The sequence below is a fragment of the Centruroides vittatus genome, unplaced genomic scaffold (genome assembly GCF_030686945.1).
Source record: "Centruroides vittatus isolate TY-2023 unplaced genomic scaffold, ASM3068694v2 scaffold_149, whole genome shotgun sequence".
NCBI classification, from domain to species: domain Eukaryota; kingdom Metazoa; phylum Arthropoda; class Arachnida; order Scorpiones; family Buthidae; genus Centruroides; species Centruroides vittatus.
Genome location: NW_027122681.1, coordinates 2,762,177 through 2,782,141, shown reverse-complemented (window position 1 = coordinate 2,782,141; position 19,965 = coordinate 2,762,177). Strand labels below are relative to the sequence as shown.

Here is a 19,965-nt window from a genome sequence, read left to right as displayed (position 1 = left end):
CTTGATTTTTAGCCCAACCTCCGTAACTCGAAAGTTTTTACATTGAAGTTTCAAATTTACCGATCGATTCCAATTGACTAGATTTCACTGTAGTAACAATAAAGTAATCTAGTATAATAGAATCCGGAAATCCATAAACAATCCAGCAACGAGAGTTGCTTAACTTTTCCGGGCTGTCTGACAGGGGAGCTGTATTAGAAAATTGAGGCGGGTATACGTTTGGTAGTTGGATAAGATGATGTAAATGTTTTAATAGAGGTTGAAATGAAGCAACCCCCCCTACATAACAAAACATTGAAAGAATATTCTGACAGTGATTTAAAAATAAAAATGGTGCATGTTTGTGGTTTGATAAGATAATGAAAGGTTTCAAAATTTGTAGTAATTCACAAAACTCTCAACACTCATACGGAAATATCCAAAAGAATTTTTGAGGATAGAAATGCAGTTCATTAAGCTGCCTTTCGCTCCAGATCGGGTGAACACAATATCGAGGTTGAGGCCAAAGTTTTAAACACGAAAACGCGTACTTCGGACGTTTAGCGCCGCTTTCCTATGAGCCTAGAAGTTTGACAATGGCGTTTGGAATGTCGAGCATGATTCCACTGACTTTCCAAACACCATTGTCAAACTTCTAGGCTTACAGGAAAGCTGAACGTCCGACGTACACGTTTTCTCGTTTAAAACTTCGGCCTCAACCTCGCTAGTAGCGCTCTTTGCGTTAATTTCTTCTGTTTTGTGATAAGTGCACATACCACAGCCGCCTTCATACTTAAAGGCCATATAGTACTGACGGATAAAAAAATAGGCTGTTAAAACTTAAGTTTTTGGGGTGACTAGTAACCACAGCGACAAGATGGCGACAGTCGTGACAAAAAAATCACTAGTGCCTGGTTTGCAAATTGTACTCTCACTCCTGGGATAAGACAATACAAAATTTTTAATTGATAAATTTTATTTTCTTTTTAAAATATATTTGTATAAAAACAAGTGTATACAGTATAAAAAGCATACAAGATTTGTATCAGTAAAAAATTAAAAAAGATCAATACATCTCAACAGTGAGGTAGTGGAGTAAACCAACAATATATACAAATATGTAAATAATTTAACAAATTTATACACATTTTACAAAAATATTACACATCATTTTTCTATTTTGTTTCTTGTAAAGACTCTTCATTAACATTTATTTTTCTTCTTCATCATTAATTTCTTCCTCTTCACTTTTCTCCACCTCAACTGGAAATTATATAACAATGTTTATACTTCCAAGAAATAGAGCATTTGTATCCTTTTAATACAGAATGAAATTTATATGTAATAATCTTTAATTACCAATTCCAAAGTATGACATCCTTTCCATAAGATCACCAATTTCATTGTTGGTATTGTAGACATAAGGGGCACCACAATAGCTTTTATTGTCACAACAATATTCCAATAGCCTATGTATAAATATAATTATTAGTGATGTATTTTATACATATTTGGCAAAAATTATTTAAAAAAAATAAATATCAACCTGTTCCAATTCTTGTCTTTTGATAAGATGAAAGGGTTACCCACTATTATTAATAATGCTTTTGCTCTTGTTAATGCTACATTGAATCTCTGAAATAGGCAAAGGACATTGTAAATTTATGGATTGGATTGGAAAATATAAAAGCTTTTAATTAATAAAATTTACTTTAGGTTCTCTCAGAAATCCAAGGTTAAATTTATGATCTATGGCGAGAAGATCGGGATTGCTGCGGACGGTCGAAATAATGATTACTTTCCTTTCTTGCCCTTGAAATACTTCCACGCATCCAACAGAAATGCCATTGCAGTTTTCAGTTAATTTCAATTCGTTTCTGATTTTATCAACCTAAATTTATTAAATAATTATGTTAATTTTGTTATATTCATTTCCAACTGTATAAATATAACTAAACTAATTTTCACCTGTTTCCTATAAGGGGATATAATTCCTATATCTTTCGGAGACAAATTAAGATCACCTGTAGACTCGAGTAACTTTTCAACGTAATCCATGACAACTGAAATTTCCTCCAGATTAAAATACGACGGACTGTTTGGCTCTCTCTTATCTTGACCGATTACACCATGAAATATAATTGGGAAACCTTTTGATGGTAAATATGTCCAATTGCAGAATAAATTGCACACAGTTTTGTCTGCACATTCCTAGAAAGAAACAAATTCACATCTTTAAATTCTTTGTAACAATCATTATTATTATTATATTCTCTACTTAAATTATTTCTGTGATTGAATCCAGGCGAGCAACCCCCCATTTTTCATATGCAGTCTGTTCGAGATATGTTAAGTATCATCCTTCACTACTCAGCTGTCCATATTGTGGGACTGCTGAATCCACAATGGGTATGAAGATGCCCTCTTAGTACCCACAGAGCAGAAAGTTTTACAAAAATGCTAATTAATTTGTTAAATTAATTAAATCTCTCACCTGCAATTCGTTGTCATAAAACAACTCATTTGGAAGTTTCAATATAGATGGATGACTTCGATAATTTTTCAATAATTTTGTAAGTACTTTTTTGTTGTATACATTTTCTTTGCGTCCATACACTTGTTCTATATTCATCAGGCGTTCCAAAAGTGACAAACCTGTTTAAAAAAATTATATACTTTTAATAAACAAAATGAAAATAACTTTCATAATAAAAGTAAACATTAAAAATAATTACCCAAACCGTATTTAGTGGCTAATTTCGATCTGACAATAGGACCTAACTGTTTTGGATCTCCTGCAAGAATCAGGTGACCGCCTTTAGGATTATCAATCGAACTCTGCAGTAAACCAGATATTGGAATAATCGTTTCCGGTTCATAAGAATTTCCAGCTTCGTCGATAAATATGTGAGTGAAATAATTGCAGGGAAAAGCTGCAGATACCAATCTGAAAATTAGATTATGAAATATTTAAAATTTTCAAAACCAAATATGATTTCTTATTAGATTATAAATTGATTAGGCAAGAATTAATGGTGTCAATATTTTTAATTATTTCAAATTAAATCATTAATCCAATATATAATTAAAGGAGTGTTTTTGTGTAGCTGACCAAATAATGACTGTTATCAATTGCAGTTTGTTCTTCCAAATGTGTGTGGGAGGCAATTTGTAATTCATTTCATTTAAAATATATGCTCTCCATTTCAAATTAGTAGTGGCTTGCCCCTGTACATCATACTTTTCCTTTAACAATAGAGTCGTGCCAATCATCTATTAACTACCAATACTTTCGGGGGAAAAGTTTTAAATTAAAATAACATGATTTCCAGTTTGCATTGAAAGTTCTTATATGGTTATTAGGGCCTTCTGTCCTCAAGGTTTCTACATCTGGTCTCGGCTTTCATCTATCTAATTCCCTTCTCGAGATTAAGGAAAGACAGCCGAACGGACGGACGACAGTGGGAATTTATAGGTCTGCAAATTTTTCAAATTGCAGCCCAATTAGTGTAAAAACTTTTTCATGTTTACTAAACTTTTACTATGAGAAAAGTATATTATTTATTGTGATGTAAGGTACAACCTTTTTGATTAACAATACTATTTGTCACATTGTCTGAAAGCATGGATTTCACTGATTAGTTACAACCGTTAAAATCAGAAATGCTGCAACTTTGGAAGAAAAATGCTGCTTTTTGAATCAAAACGCTGACAAGCATAAAATGCTAGAAAATTCTTTATTAACATTGATATTGCACAATGCTTATATTAAATACCTTTAAAAAAATACACACCTGTTCCTGTTGTAAGATATGTGTAATGATAAAGCATGCACACAGCACGTCTATAGGAAATCGTTCATTGCTTGAAAATAACAGCTTTTTATTAGATGTTACAGATATTCTCAATCATCCTTCATATCATTTAGTTTGCTATATTTGTTCAAACTCGGGGAAATTTTATTGGGAGATTTGAAAATTTTTGTTATGAACTCCATATATGTGTATATTGTGTTAGAAAAATTCTCTCTCTGTATTGAACAAGAGAAGAAAGGTTTATGAAAATTAGTATTTTATTAAAAATGCAGAGAAATTCAGAGAATTTCTTGTATATATGTGTATATAATAATTTAAAAATGAGCCTTACCTTCCTGCTGTGACAAGTGTAGTCACTATAATTCGATACTGCATTACGAGTATACGGGAAGGATAAAAAAGCTTCCGAGATGCAGAATGAATGTTACTACATTTCTGAAAATGATTTAAATAATATTAAATCTAAAAATCATAATAATAGGTTTAAATCTGAGAGTTTTGAATGATTATAATTTTAAAAATGTCAGCACAAGAACTTACTTTAATTTTCTCGGGAATGAGTTTGAAAGATCGAGAGAATGCATACATCCGAAAAACTTGGCGCAGTGGAACATGTTTTATTATCCTTTCTGTAATCAGATCAGCTGCACTATTTGAAGGTGTACAGACTAGAATCTTCGTATCATCATCCAGTTTCCATAACTGATTTAATTTAAAATGAACATCTTTAATAAATCAGAAAAATTAACAAACCAATTAAAAACATGTATTTAAAGCAAACCTGTTTAATGGCTTCTACAAGTGTAACTGTTTTTCCAGTTCCAGGAGGGCCAAAGAGCAAATATGGAGCAGGATACGAACTGCCTAGAACAATCTGTTCCACTGCAGTTGCTTGTTCAGGATTGCTTTCTATGTCTTTATTAAAAAATCTATAAAAGTAATTTCAACTTATAATTAAGCAAAAAATACTATTAGTCCATTATAAAATGTTTAAATACATACACAAATTTTCTCACAGATTGCAACCGACGCTTAGCAGCAGTTTCTGCAGTTGGAAATAATAAAGGAACAATATCGACTTGATTATACATTTTCAATGCACGATGCATTAACTTCAAATTACTGTTATTAAATGAAAATCTGATATCAAATCTCATTCCATCCATAAATGTTTTAAGAAATCTGCAAATACATTTAATATCAAAGTTATGTCAATCATATTCACAGGTAGATTAAATTTAAAAAAAATTCTTACTCCTTTGAAAATCCTAATACCACTGAATTCTGATTTATTTCATGAACACGTCCTTCATACTCAGTAATTGGATTCTGGGAATTATTATTTGATCGTACAAATATAGAATCTCCTTTCAGAATGGAAGGTATATTTTCCATTAAACCAGGCACCTGAAATAATATTTAACAAATGAAGTCCTGTGTGTGTAGGTATTATCTACTTTCTAATCCTTCTGATACATCGGGATGATAAATCAACGCTACCTCCAACCTATTAACAGGAGAAAAACTTGTTCTTAAAATTCACTAACATCTTCGTCGCCCCTTCCGGACACTTCCTCGGACTTTCGATAAAAGACCGTTGCGAGCTGTATATTGACCTTCAAACTTCCCTTTCGAAGGTGTTCAATTACTTAACTCCCTAAGCGCATGCGTTTCTCCATACTATAAATCTTCACCCGTATACCCGCTTAACCTCCTAACAGTAAAAATCAGAGACAATAAATATAATTACATGTTATCTTCCATTAAGAATTGCCACGCTTTAGAAAGGGACATTTCCTCCTTAAAGTTGATTCTCTTATCTTCACACTGCACTTTAAAAATTTCCATGGCTTCTAAAATTTTAAGGTAGTCTTAATGTGGGATGGTAAGAATGATACGCGCCCTATCAAACTCCGCTGTGATGTTGGGGTCTTTTGCGTAAGTCAACAGGGCTGTTGTGAACTTACTCCATATTATGTCTGATTTATGCTCCTTTAATTGCATTTCCAAGGATCTTTTTGTTGCACCCACATACACCATTTCCCTATTGCGTCTTCCATCCACAACTGGGACTTTGTATACGCCCGGTAACCTATTAGGGTTCGGACAATCTTTCCTGTTCCTCAGTATGCTGAAAACAGTACGACACCTCCTGTATGCAACCCTAATCTCCCGTTTCCTAGCAACAACAACAGCATTGTATACTGCTTTTACCATTGGGTTATAGGTTACCGGGACAATGATGTTGTCTTCTTGCCTCTCTTTATCACACTTATCTCCCTTATCCACCTCTCGTGGGTATTGTTGCTTATATTTTCTGATGAGGATAAGTATAAGGTTGGTGTATCCATACTCATTTGCTATCTTTTCTATATACTCTATTTCTTGTCTTAATGCCTGTGCTGTGGACGAATGAGCGTACGCTCTCCTGATTAATGCTCAGAATGCCGCTACTTTATACTGAAAGGGATCGCAAGATCCTATAGGAATGTACGCTGCAACTACCGTCGGTTTCCTATAAACTGCCGTACTTATGCTCGATTCATCAAACATTACGTCTATGTCCAAAAAGTGGATCCTATTTTGGCTGTGTTGTTCCATTTCCACTATGAGCCCATACAGGTTGTCGTTCAACTTGCGTATAAAACTCTCCAGATTTGGTTTCCTCTTCCAAAAGATGACAATGTCATCTATGTACTGTACAGTACCTCCTATAGAGGGTAATATCATGGAGGAAATTAGGTAAGGTTCTGCTTTCCAACATTCTCACTACCAATTCGCAGAGGTCTCCGGATACTGGACTCACCATCGGGACCCCCTTTACTCTAAGTGTATACTATACTTCCCTATTAAATTGGAACGCCAAATTATAGCACGCCAGGTGGGCCAATTCTAAAATATCTCGATGCATATCTTTATCATTCACTACCTCTAGCAGAAAGTCTCTGAGCGCACAGAAACAAGGCAGAAGCTTGATAGATGGGTACAAGAACTCGAAGTCCATCACCATTGCATACAACGGGGGTGAGGTTAGCTTAAGTTACTCTACCAGCTGAACCGGATCAGATATAGCGTACTGGTAACCCTCCAAGTGCGATGTCAGAAAGGGAGGTTTGAAGGTCAATATACAGATTGCAACGGTCTTTTATCGAAAGCCTGAGGAAGTGCCCAGAAGAGGTGACGAAAACGTTAGCGAATTTTAAGAACAAGTTTTACTCCTGTTAATAGGTAGGAGGTAGCGTTGTAGGTATTATCATCCATGAAAATGAAATATGCACTCATAGCATGTCTAAAAGGCATTGGGGTTCAGGTATCTCATCTCTGTACCATCTTACAGAAATAGCACTCCTAGCAAAACCATAGAACACAATGTGGACATTAAACACAATGCTACTCAAACCATGACACCACCATCTATAAACTGGTCTCCCCTCAATATGGGTCTTGTCCATAGTTAGGGACTACCCAAGGATGGTTTAGAATCTCTTCTTTACCATCTCTGGAATCTGAATGCCTACCCATGTATTTGCCATCTGTAGAGATTCACATGACAAAAAGAGATATCCTGGCAATTGATGAATGACACATTGTCCTCAACAAACTGTTTGGGCATCTTGCTTTATATAAATGAGAGGCTCAAATCAGGCTCTGAATCAACTGGCTCATTATTAAGTAATTTTTGATTTCACTTGGAGTCAACTGACCAATGCAGACCAGGAGTATAATCTGCTTGACAGAAATTACAATCAGATGACTTCTAGTAAAGATGTCAGATTCTCGACAGTCCTCTAAATTTTCTCCGCCATAGCATTAGGCAAAATTGCAATTACTGTAATGCCACACAGTCAATCAGGTTAATAGTCTTAACATGTCATGACATGAAACACCAGAAGTTGACAGGAAAAATCTGATAACTAGTAGATCGGGGTGTAACAGCAGTACAACATATAAATATCTGCCTGATGAAAAATTATTCCAACCATACATCTCATCCTATCATTTAATTCACCAATACTACCACCTCTCATTACTGCAGATTATCTGCTTTGCTGCTTTCAATGCCAACACTTCAATCATTCACAAACTTCTTGCTGGAGTACAGCCATATGCACCAAATGTGGAACAACAGATCATAACTGTACTGCAAATCCAAACTGTGTCAATTGTAATCCCGTAATGGTTTCATCCCGTATACTCATTTGAGTCTTATATATATATTATTATTATTATCATCCCTTACTCTAATAGTAAAAAAATTCTTAAATGTATTTATCTTTTGGTCCTTTCTGACTTCCTGTTATTTACATATAATCACTAGAATACAAAATTTTTCACCAATCCAAATCTGTACAACAATTAGTTCAGATAAGTTAAGAGAGTGTACAGCATTTATATCTGATGTTTCTGCTGAATCAATGACTGAACAGAAACATGCTTGATAAAGATGAAATTTGGATATACTTTGAAATTGTGGGATGGAGTGACTATGTTAGTAACTTAAATTTCAATGATTTTAGTCTTTCAGGAAGAACGCTATAAAAATAGGGGCTGTTTGTCATCAGCAGTGAATCCTACAGCACTTTACAAAAAAATTTCATAACTCAATTACTTTTATTTTTCAGGCAAACTTTCTAAAATTTAATATGACATTAATATCTATTGCTATTTTTGATTCTTATTTTAGATTAATAATAAGGTGACCAACCATCCTCTTTTTGCAAGTTCTGTCCTCCCTCGAAAGTCCTCCTACATATCCTCCTTTTTGATATTTGAAGACTAATTTGTAAATCTCCATATTTGATTGATGCCGAGCCAATCCGTTGCATGTAATGTGATGTGATGTGTTTGCATTTGACATAACAGTTCATCAAAGCTCGGTACAGTGCAGCAAAACGCGATTATGAAACGCATGTGCTCTGCACAGGAGACCTTGAGAGAGTGCACTGCATGCAAGTAGCTTTGTTTACTTCTTACCAAAACACAACACAGCACATACGCATGCAGTAGAGATTATTATAGTGTATTATTGTTGCAATGAATAAAATGTTTCTTTTATTTACAATATTTTTTCCTTCAATTTATTTGTGTTCTCCTTTTCATTGTAAAAAAGTTGGCCACCTTATTAATAATAATAATGTTGAAATTGTATTATTGTTATACTTAAAATAAAATAACCAAATATCATAAAGTATTGCCCTGTACTGATAAATAAATAGAAACAAAAAGCTATTTACCTCAAGTGAAAATGCTTTATCTTCATGAAGGTATGTCATTGTTAAATTAGCCATACTGTACTTTTTAATATCTTCTTCTAATTGAATTTCTTCACAGTATAATAAAAAATCAAAGTACACACTATATGTGTTGGAGTGGATGCCATAATTCATGAGTTTCCTGTTTAAATAAAGTTTATCTTAAAATAAATTTGGTAAAGTTCATAAAATACTTTTAAACAAATTTATTAATATAATTGTTAACACTAAAAAATTGTTTTGATCTTTATAAACCATTCATTATAGATTAATACATACTTGCCATATAGATTTACCCTCAAATTTATAACAAGTTATCAAGCTTATGTAGTGTAGGTTAGAAATGGAAATATGATTATGGTGTATGGCCTATGGCAAAAGCGTAGTGTCGAAAAAATGGTGTAACATTATTTACTATGATAACCTTTTTTTGTGTAAACTATATCGCTTATTGAGGGATTGGGCAACAGATTTCTAATACTAAGGTGACCAACCATCCTCCTTTAGGAAGGAAGTCCGTTTTTTGTAAGTTCTGTCCTTCCTCAAAAAGTGTCCTCCTACAAGTCCTCCTTTTTGATATTTGAAGACTAATTTGTAAATCTCCACTTTTGATTGACGCCAAGCCGATCTGTTGCATGTAATGTAATGTGATGTGTTTGTATTTGACATGACAGTTATCAAGGCTCGGTACAGTGCAGCAAAATGTGATTATGAAACGCATGTGCTCTGCACAGGAGACCTTGAGAGAGTGCACTGCATGCAAGTAGCTTTGTTTACTTCTTACCAAAACACAACATGGCACATACGCATGCAGTAGAGATTATTATTGTTGCAATGAATAAAATGTTTCTTTTATTTACAATACTTTTTCCTTCAACTTATGTGTGTCTTCCTTTTCATTGTAAAAAAGTTGGTCACCTTACTAATACACCAAGCAACTACTAAGAAGTCTGTTAGCTTGTTAAGAACTTTGTTTATCAGTATAATAGCCATTCCAAAATCAATAACATCTCTAATAAAACATAAGAAAGTATACCAGTATTTATCTTATAGACTATTATTTGGATTCTTACAAATGCTTGGCCCAGTATGACTCAGAAGTCCTTGCACCAATAAACAATCCAATCCATTAGAAACTTTACACAGCATAGTACTATGACAGTACCACAACATACAAGTAACAAAATAGTAGAACACCATAGTATATCTTTTCCTATGCTCTTTCATTTGTATCATTAGTGTACAGTTATCTTATTAGCTATAGAAAACAGCAGGAAATATAGTGTTCATTTATACTAAAATTTTTATTATAAATAAGTTTGCCAAACACAAGTTTTATCTGAAAATATTTGGACAGCCTGTTAAAGTTATGGTAAGTAGCACATAACAATTGTTAGGAGTGTTATTCTACTTGTCTGTGGTAAAACGTTGCAATCTGTAGTCACCTTATAAATCAACTCCTCATTTTGGAGACTTCTCAGGCTTAAAGTCTACTGTATATGCCAGCATAAACAGTAGGAATGTACAAATTTATTCAAAACATTCATATTTTGGTTTTTTCAGTATATTATTTGCAAAGAATTGATGCTGTTTGATAAATAAAACATTAATGCATTGATGTACTGTATTTATATTTGTACTAAAACTTAACTTTAAAAGATAAGTGTTAAATATATATATTTTTAATATGCTATCACCAGCATAATAGGAATATTGTTTGAAAAAATTAAATTAATAATAAATGATTTTTCATATTAAATAAAATCAGATAAAATTTATATTATTATAAATAAATACAAATTAGTTCTATGTTTGCTGATTAAATGTTAAGATAGGCAATATGGAGATTATTCATGTTATGAAAATTGATTTATGCAAGGAAAATTAGTTAATTAAGTAGAAACTTTAATTTAATATGAATATATACCTATATAAGATGTATTAGCTGACTGTGCTGGTCAGCTGCAAATGATTTATACTTTGTCATTCGATCCTACTGATCTTTAGAACTAAGCAGACAAACATGAACAGTAACAAAAAAACTTTATTAAAAGGTGAGAACTGTCACCGACATCCTCGGCCAACATCCAGGCAAAAAACCTGCAAACTTTCGCGCCTCTTTTTTTACAAGTTGCCAGCCAACATCGTTGGCAAGTGTTGCCAGGCAGTGTTAGGGATCTCTGGCGCTGGCGGCCACAATACTATCTTTCATTCCTCTGATTGTAACTTAAGAGTCTTAATTGTTGTCGAGAGCAGTGTTTTCAACCTCTTTCTCATCATAGACTGGTAAAATTATGGATAATTTTACATGGACCAGTAATTACATGTGATTATGAATTATGCTTATTTATTACACTTATATGAACTTATCTAGAGCTACTTTTGAAACAAAGTATTGTGGCTGTATGCCATGTGTTTGTATATAGTTTATATTGTGGCCGTTGGCCATGATATTGTATATTTTGTATATTTTATATTGAATTAGTCTTAGATTTTCTTTGTTCCTTTGTCTAACTCTTTCTAGAACTTTCTTTTGTCTAACTCTTCCTAGAACTCTCTTTGTCTAACTCTTTGCCCTTGGGGGAGGATTATCTTTCCCTCAATAGGTAGAACAAAAGGTGAAGTAAGGCCCTGGGGCCGGTGAACAAAGGGGAGAGAACAGTCTTGGTCGAGCTCTTGACGAGAGAAGGTAGCGCTCCAGATCGAGTGTCCGACGATTGGAGGCTACGAGGAGCCAAGGAATCGATAGGAAGGAATTCCTATAAGAGAACTTTGAAGGAAGTCTGGGTTGGAATCCCGAAGAGGTAGGAGCTGAAAAGGAGTGCTCCAGAAAGGGAGAAGGGTGATCTAAGAGGATAAAGTGCAGAGAGAGATCATCGAGGAAAGACGACTCAGTCTGAAAGAAAAAGATTATAGACGAAAGATCTATAAGGAAAAGGGCTACAAACGTAACAAAAGAGAGAGATCCGAAGTTGTTCCCCACCAAAAGACACATCGCAAAGAAACCCGGGTATTTCTACTACTTTTCTTATCTTTCCTTATTTCTTCTATTCTTCCAATTTCTTTTAGTTTTAAGTTAGTATAAGTTAGTGTAAGTGAATACGGTCCTCGTCAGATTGTCGCGTGTGTGCAAGATAACTGTTTTTTGAGGACAAACTTTTAATTCCTGTATATATAAAATTCTAGAAGTTGTAAAGTTGGGATCCTATGTAAGAACCTGTTCAGAGAGAATAAAACTACTTTGTATTAAGTTTTATTTTGTACCATTTCGCTCGCGGGATCATGTCCCTCTTGTTACGAACACTACAATATTTTATTATTATTTTTAATTTCACTTTCTCACGCTTTTATCCCCTTTCTTTTCTTTACCTATTGTTTTTCCTCTTTGGAATGTCTGTCCAAAATTTCTTTCCTTATATGGTCATTGTATATCCCCTGAAACAAAGAAAGGGTGCGCGACCCCTGAGGGGTCGAGTATGAAACTAGAGGGCAGGAGGGTCGTGAATAACAAAAAGGATTCGGACTCAAGAAAGTGGGAGTGAGACGAGCTTCTGGTGCGTTCTGGCAGCGTGCAGAAGAGAAAGAGTAGCGTCTCATAGACGGACTAAAGAATTCGTTCTGATTGATTCATTTTGTTTGTGATTGATTCATGAGAATTAACTGTGAATTTTGGCATCTGAACAGTCGACAAGCGAATGAACAGAAAAGAAGAAAAGAACCCCCTCTACATATTTTGTGTAAGACCCTCACCAAGGACGTTATAAAAGAGACCGATTCTTCGAAGACATCAAAGACCAACGCTGGGTACCCCCTTTCCTAACTTCTTACATTTTCTTACCTGTCCTTTATTCTCCTCCTTTAGTTTAATATTAGTTTTAACTTTCATTTTTTATTCGTGTTTGTAATAGTATAACATTAGCATAAGATTAGTTTTAATTATTTTCCCTTTGTCGCAAGATATATATGAGTCGGGGAATTTTTGTACAACATTGTTCGCTCATACGATTATTTCCATCTGTCGGGACAGAAAATATACTGGCATCCTAAAAGAACCTGTAGCTAATAACTTTTACCTAAATTAAAATTTACCTTTTTCATTTTTATTTTGGTTTCACGTGTATTTCTTTTAACAAAGAAAATAACACATTTTCACAGTATGTACAGTAAGTGTAGATTACTATTTAAATGTCACCTATAATCAACAACTGCACCAGTGTCAGTAAGATCAGATATTTTTCTGCAGATCAGTGAAATTTTTTCATGGACCAGCGATTGAAAAACACTGATTGAGGGTGTTATTTGTTAGACTAGATGTTGCTTGTCGGAGAGATTTGCAAAAACTAGTTAGACTCGTGTAACTGGTTATATAACAAAGAATACACAAAGATTACACTGTCTTGATTCAGGAAAGGCCAGCGCTGGAAAGGGGGAAGTGTGAAACTAGGTCACCGTCACCAACGGTTCCCCGAGGGGTCAACAGCACCACAAACCTTTTATTACGTAACAGAAGAATGTTTACAAAACATCGCGACACAATTTGTTGTATGTAACGATGTCGTATAACATTTGACAATAATTTCAATCGTTGATTACAACATTATTGAGTGCTTTCCTCTTAATCATATTGTAGATTTTTATAACTATAATAATTAAATGCTAAATTAATAACACAGTATTTTCAGATATAATGATTTTTTGATAACTTGATCATTTTGCACAAGTTGCATTATAACTAAAACTTGTTCTGAATATTCTGGAAGTGAATAACTGGAAAACTGCCCTATCTGTTGCTAGAAGGCATTAGAAGATATAAACTCTGGAACTTACAGATTGTGGTTTACTATTGGTTTTAGAATATTTATTAAACTGTTTACATAAAGTAAAAAAAGTTACCTAATACAATCCACCAAAACTGCCTCTCCTTCAGTAATTGAATCCCACTTCTTTAAATTATTGATAACAATCTTTCTTAATCTGTCAGGTATGGAATATTTTTCTAACACTACATACTTTTCTAAACAATTAAACACGTCTTCTCTGGAAATAAAATAAAATAAATTTAAAAATTAATTCAATTTTATATATATATATATTTTAATACTTAGTTTATACAGTATATAATGTATTAAATCATAAATGAACAATTATTAGAAAGGTCCTGCCACTTAGTTATGACTTTCAGTACGTGATGAAAAAACTCAGTTTATCAGCTGATAAGAAAAAAAAAAATCTCACAGGAATAATGTAAAACTTTACAGATTTCAGCTATGTCCATATTGTATGGATAGAGCTGAAACTTCAATTACAACCCTTCCTTTATATTTCTAAGATTTATGGTACAGTTTGAGCCATGAAATCCTTGTGCCATTAAACAATACAACTTGATCTTCTAAGGTGGCATGTTCCTAAACAATATCAACATATTTTATAGTGTAGGAATAACACAACACAACTCAAAAGTTCTTCCTTTCAGGACAGAAGAATTGATGACTTATTAAAAAAAAAAGCCCAAAGGATGTCACTAAATCAAACAGGCAAACTTATTTTATGTGCGTGCCTGTACACCATGTTGCACATAGTGAATTTATGAATTTGCTAACATTAATTATGACAAATCACAACAGTAAATGTGGGGGAAACTTTTAATATCACAAAGTAACATTCTATAGACTTTGATTTAAAGTTAAACATTCTAAAGTTATCTACAATGTTTTATACAACATTAATGTTTAATGTTATTCTTTTAGAAGTAACTAGCTGACCCGGCCACGCGTTGTTGTGGCTCAAAATGTATCTATTATAAATGTGTAACACTTCCCCCGTGGGAGAATTTCAAAAATCCCTTCTTAGTGTACAGTACATTCTTTTACGTGGTACCGGGCTTGTACCTTTGTACGGCAATAAAGAACTTGAACTTGTACAGTACATTCTCTTGACGTACCCTATTAAAACGCAATTAAAAACGCAAAAACCGCATGTAAAATAGTATAAATAGAAGCTGAGTTCTTCGCAGTAAGCCTTAATCCCGTCCCTCTCCCCCGCAAGGAAATATCGAAAAATCGCTTTTTAGTGTATATTCTGTTGACGTACCCTATTAAAACGCAATTAAAAACGCAAAAACCGCATGTAAAATAGTATAAATAGAAGCTGAGTTCTTCGCAGTAAGCCTTAATCCCGTCCCTCTCCCCCGCAAGGAAATATCGAAAAATCGCTTTTTAGTGTATATTCTGTTGACGTACCTATTAAAACGCAATTAAAAACGCAAAAACCGCATGTAAATAGTATAAATAGAAGCTGAGTTCTTCCAGTAAGCCTTAATCCCGTCCCTCTCCCCGCAAGGAAATATCGAAAAATCCCTTTTTAGTGTATATTCTGTTGACGTACCCTATTAAAACGCAATTAAAAACGCAAAAACCGCATGTAAAATAGTATAAATAGAAGCTGAGTTCTTCGCAGTAAGCCTTAATCCCGTCCCTCTCCCCCGCAAGGAAATATCGAAAAATCGCTTTTTAGTGTATGTTCTGTTGACGTACCCTATTAAAACGCAATTAAAAACGCAAAAACCGCATGTAAAATAGTATAAATAGAAGCTGAGTTCTTCGCAGTAAGCCTTAATCCCGTCCCTCTCCCCCGCAAGGAAATATCGAAAAATCGCTTTTTAGTGTATGTTCTGTTGACGTACCCTATTAAAACGCAATTAAAAACGCAAAAACCGCATGTAAAATAGTATAAATAGAAGCTGAGTTCTTCGCAGTAAGCCTTAATCCCGTCCCTCTCCCCCGCAAGGAAATATCGAAAAATCGCTTTTTAGTGTATATTCTGTTGACGTACCCTATTAAAACGCAATTAAAAACGCAAAAACCGCATGTAAAATAGTATAAATAGAAGCTGAGTTCTTCGCAGTAAGCCTTAATCCCGTCCCTCTCCCCCGCAAGGAAATATCGAAAAATCGCTTTTTAGTGTATGTTCTGTTGACGTACCCTATTAAAACGCAATTAAAAACGCAAAAACCGCATGTAAAATAGTATAAATAGAAGCTGAGTTCTTCGCAGTAAGCCTTAATCCCGTCCCTCTCCCCCGCAAGGAAATATCGAAAAATCGCTTTTTAGTGTATGTTCTGTTGACGTACCCTATTAAAACGCAATTAAAAACGCAAAAAACCGCATTTAAAATAGTATAAATAGAAGCCAAGTTCTTCACAGTAAGCCATAATCCTGTCCATCTCGCCCCCCAGTGGGGGAATTTCGACATGTATATTATATGAAAACACGTGCGTATTTGAATGCAACGTTGTGTCAAAATTTAAAAGGAATTGGTAGGAACAAACGAACGTTATATTTTATTTATATAGATAGATAGAAAATGATCTGCTTTAGTCCATTCTCACAGAAAAGCATAATGCCTCACAGAAAAGCAAACTTAGGTTGTCGGAAGTTAGCGCCATCTGTTGGACATAAAAGCCTTAATCCATATATAAATATATTTTTGAAAGGGGGGAAATGGTGGTCTTCACATGTGCCAGAAACCTTCGTGGGAGTGTATTAAACAACTTCCCGAAGTTTCATGGCAATCGGATAAATGGTGTGGTAGTGCATGAAGGACAAACACACACACACAGACATACATTCATTTTTATATATATAGATAAGCTACACAAGATGAATCTAAAATAATGTTTATAAAATGTTAGAAAGGTTGGAATTTGCTCTAGTAAAATATCCAATATATTAAAATACATGCCTATAATGTACTACGTGAAATACCACATTTAAGAAATATTAATGAAGTTAACTTGATCAAATTAATAGCAAATCATTCTCACCTTTTTGGAGGAACTCCTTTAATTATGTGTGTGGCAGACATTACTGTTTCTCCGGGAATGTATTGTTTCACCGGTTCTAGAGTTAATTTGAAATTTGGAACTTTTCATATTTAACAGTATGTCAATCAGTATTAAAAATATATTATTATGGTTTATGTTGAAATTATAATCAGTATCAAATTTTAAAATTAAAAGATTTAACCAAATTTCTTTACTGAAACTGATTTGTAAGCATTTGTTTTCTTTTCCTATTGTGTTTTTTCCTTCATGTTTATGTTCACAATCACAAACACTATTGGCTTCCTCTAAGTAGGAAACTTGAAAGTTAACAAGCAGTTATTTATTGTGACATGGTCACAATGTTCTTAGTGTCTTGTTCCTGTACATCATACTTTTCCTGTTAACAATATTTAATAAAGTAAGTTTTCTTTTTTTGTACAACATTGTATACATTTGTATTTCTTAAACCATAAACAATTAATGTTAATAAATTTTGAAATTATCTGTGTTTATATACCAAAACTTTACCATAAATGAAATTAGTACAATTGTCAGTTCTCAAATTACTTTTTAGAAGAATAGATAAAACTGTTATTTTCTTTTAAAAACTCTTTCCACCCTGTGGGCACTAAGAGGGCCTTCATTAACAAGTCCATTATGGGTTCGGCCAGACCCACAGTGGGGAGGCACGGGTCCCTACATATCTGAATTTTCCTTTGAATGAGATATTCGAAGCTACTATAGGTGTTTGGGGCGGAGAAATCGACCCCCGAAATAATATATTTATGTGAGAGATATGGTACATTCCAGACCAACTAAAAATAATTTATGTGGAAGTGTCTAGTGTACAATAACAAACTGTTTATATGAAAGTGTGGCTACTTGTTATACTTTCAAGACCTAGTATAACCAGGGGGCCTATTCTGAGTAGTATCGTTAAGCTAACGAATACGATAAAAACCAGTTTCTATCGGAACCACGTGATTCGCGTTTAATCAACTGTGAAAATGCTATTCCGAGCCGTACGTTTCGTTTTCGGTGCCGATGGCCACGTGCGATAACTAAACTTTTGTTATCGGTCACTCTCGAGCTGCCGTTAGGAACGTAACGAAAGTGAAAACAACATGGCGTCTTCTCGTGTAAGAATGATTTTACTTCACGAGCAATTGGAGAGAGGGGACAGCAGTAACACCGATTAAATTTAATACTCTTTCTTCAACTTCAGTTAATTTTTGATTAACCGAAGGCCCACCTCTTGTTTGAAACGTTGATTTTTTTTATTTGTGAGGCTTTACTTTTAATGTTTTCTTTCCAGTCACTCCATGTCTATGCAAATAATATTTACATTTAATAACATGTACAGTATGCATTTGACATTTAATCATAATACTAATTCTAATTTGGTTATAAGGTAGTATGGAAGTAGAACTTGTGGCAAAATTAAGTTTGTCGTTTTATTCTTAATGAATGAATTAAAAAATACATTAATTACATGAAGTTATATAGAAATATACAAAGAAACTTAGACATACTTTGTATAATTGTAAAATGTTAGCATTATGTAATAATAGAAATCTTTATTTTGTAGATTTTATCTAAGTTTAATGTCGGCTTTAATTCATTAGTTTTAGTAAAAAAAAAAAAAAAAATACATTCTATATACGTAACTTAACAGTAAACTATACACTATACATAAATGACTATCTATCACATAAATTATAATTTTTAAAAACAAATATTTGCTTAACGGATGGGCTGACAAAATAGACCCAGTAATAGACCCAGACATTTTAAAACAAAACAAAACTATATCACTAGCGCTAGTACACGACAATGCTAAAAGCACGTGCTTCGCTTAGAAAATGGCGGGTTGCAGTCACGTGACAAAATACAATGTTAACTAAACTGTGATTGGTTAAAGCGTAATAGCTATCGATAGCATGGAACCCAGACGCATCTCGACCGACTACCCGTAGCGAAACCCACTTAACGTGGAGCACAGAATAGCGATTTGTCTAAGGTTCGTTAACTGCCTTTCGCTAAGGGGACTTATCGAATGTCCCGTGTATCGCTCTCGTTCAGTTATCGGAAGAGCTCAGAATAGGTCCCAAGATGACGGCCGGATGTTTGAGACTGCTCTGAGATTGAATTCGGGTTGTTGAAAAACTCAGGGCGATCTGTATCTAATGTGTTAAGTCCCGTCTCATACAGTCCGGCAGCCCACATTGTGGAAACCAAGGATGGGCAAGGTTAAAAACAGCCCTCTCTATAAACAAAACAAAAGTAAAATATCACCAGCTGCCATATTGCAAGTATCATGAATGTATATGATGAGCACGAAGATCTTTAACCATACTAAATTTCCAGAGATTTAACAGAAAAATTCCTCACGAAATGATTATTGATGCGAATGTCTGAAATTCTATTTAATTGATGGAAGTTGTGATCACCAGAGCCCCTTCAGCCACCAATTTAAAGACTTTTAATCTTTATAATTGACGTTTTCACTTCCCGGGACGAGGACCCAGGGGTTTGATTTGTGGGAAGCGTGTGTTTGGGTTGTTTCATTTTGTTGAACTATAGAGAACAAAGCGTTTGACGTATAAGTGCATGAGGGCAAGAATTCAAGTAAAGGTTAACCGGTGTATCTTGTGTACAGTGATGTTGTGTCTGTGTGTGGTGATCCAACATCTTCGGCACGTCTAAAAACAGAAAAACAGTAAATTACGATACGAGAATAAGATGTGTTAAAAATGAAACGAAAGAGTTCTTACCATCAGAAATATTCAGTTGTATGATAAATGGTTCTCTTTATGATAAAGTTGGGGAGGGAGATTCTTCTCTTTCCCAAATGTTCCTAGAAAACACAAAGACAGTGAGAAAGCGAAAAGTTCATTTATTATCTAAGGTTAACATTATTATCTTTATCAGACTGAAGCTGTCTTTCTTCCCAAACAGTGTTATGAGAGGAGTGAAAAGACCTGACCTGACCTGGCCTAACCTAACCGAAAGCTCAATCCTCATAACGCCTGTTTAGGAAGAAAGGTCTGCAAATGTCGTAAACGAGTCACCTCCGGGTGGTCACAATTGGGAATCA

At 34.2% G+C, this 19,965-nt stretch overlaps 1 protein-coding gene across 1 annotated transcript; it reads right to left on the bottom strand.

Annotated features, from left to right (window-relative positions):
- Positions 1-1,189: 1,189 nt before the first annotated feature.
- On the bottom strand, positions 1,190-16,909 carry LOC136987213 (putative helicase mov-10-B.1). The gene is made up of 15 exons (XM_067284902.1): positions 16,869-16,909; positions 13,940-14,083; positions 9,029-9,188; positions 5,050-5,201; positions 4,797-4,976; positions 4,576-4,723; positions 4,335-4,496; positions 4,126-4,229; positions 2,715-2,926; positions 2,474-2,634; positions 1,948-2,190; positions 1,691-1,870; positions 1,526-1,614; positions 1,339-1,448; positions 1,190-1,242 (listed from the first exon to the last, which is right to left on the bottom strand). The coding sequence occupies exons 1-15, from the start codon at positions 16,907-16,909 to the stop codon at positions 1,190-1,192; spliced, it is 2,139 nt and encodes a 712-aa protein (XP_067141003.1).
- Between the last annotated feature and the right edge of the window lie 3,056 nt (positions 16,910-19,965).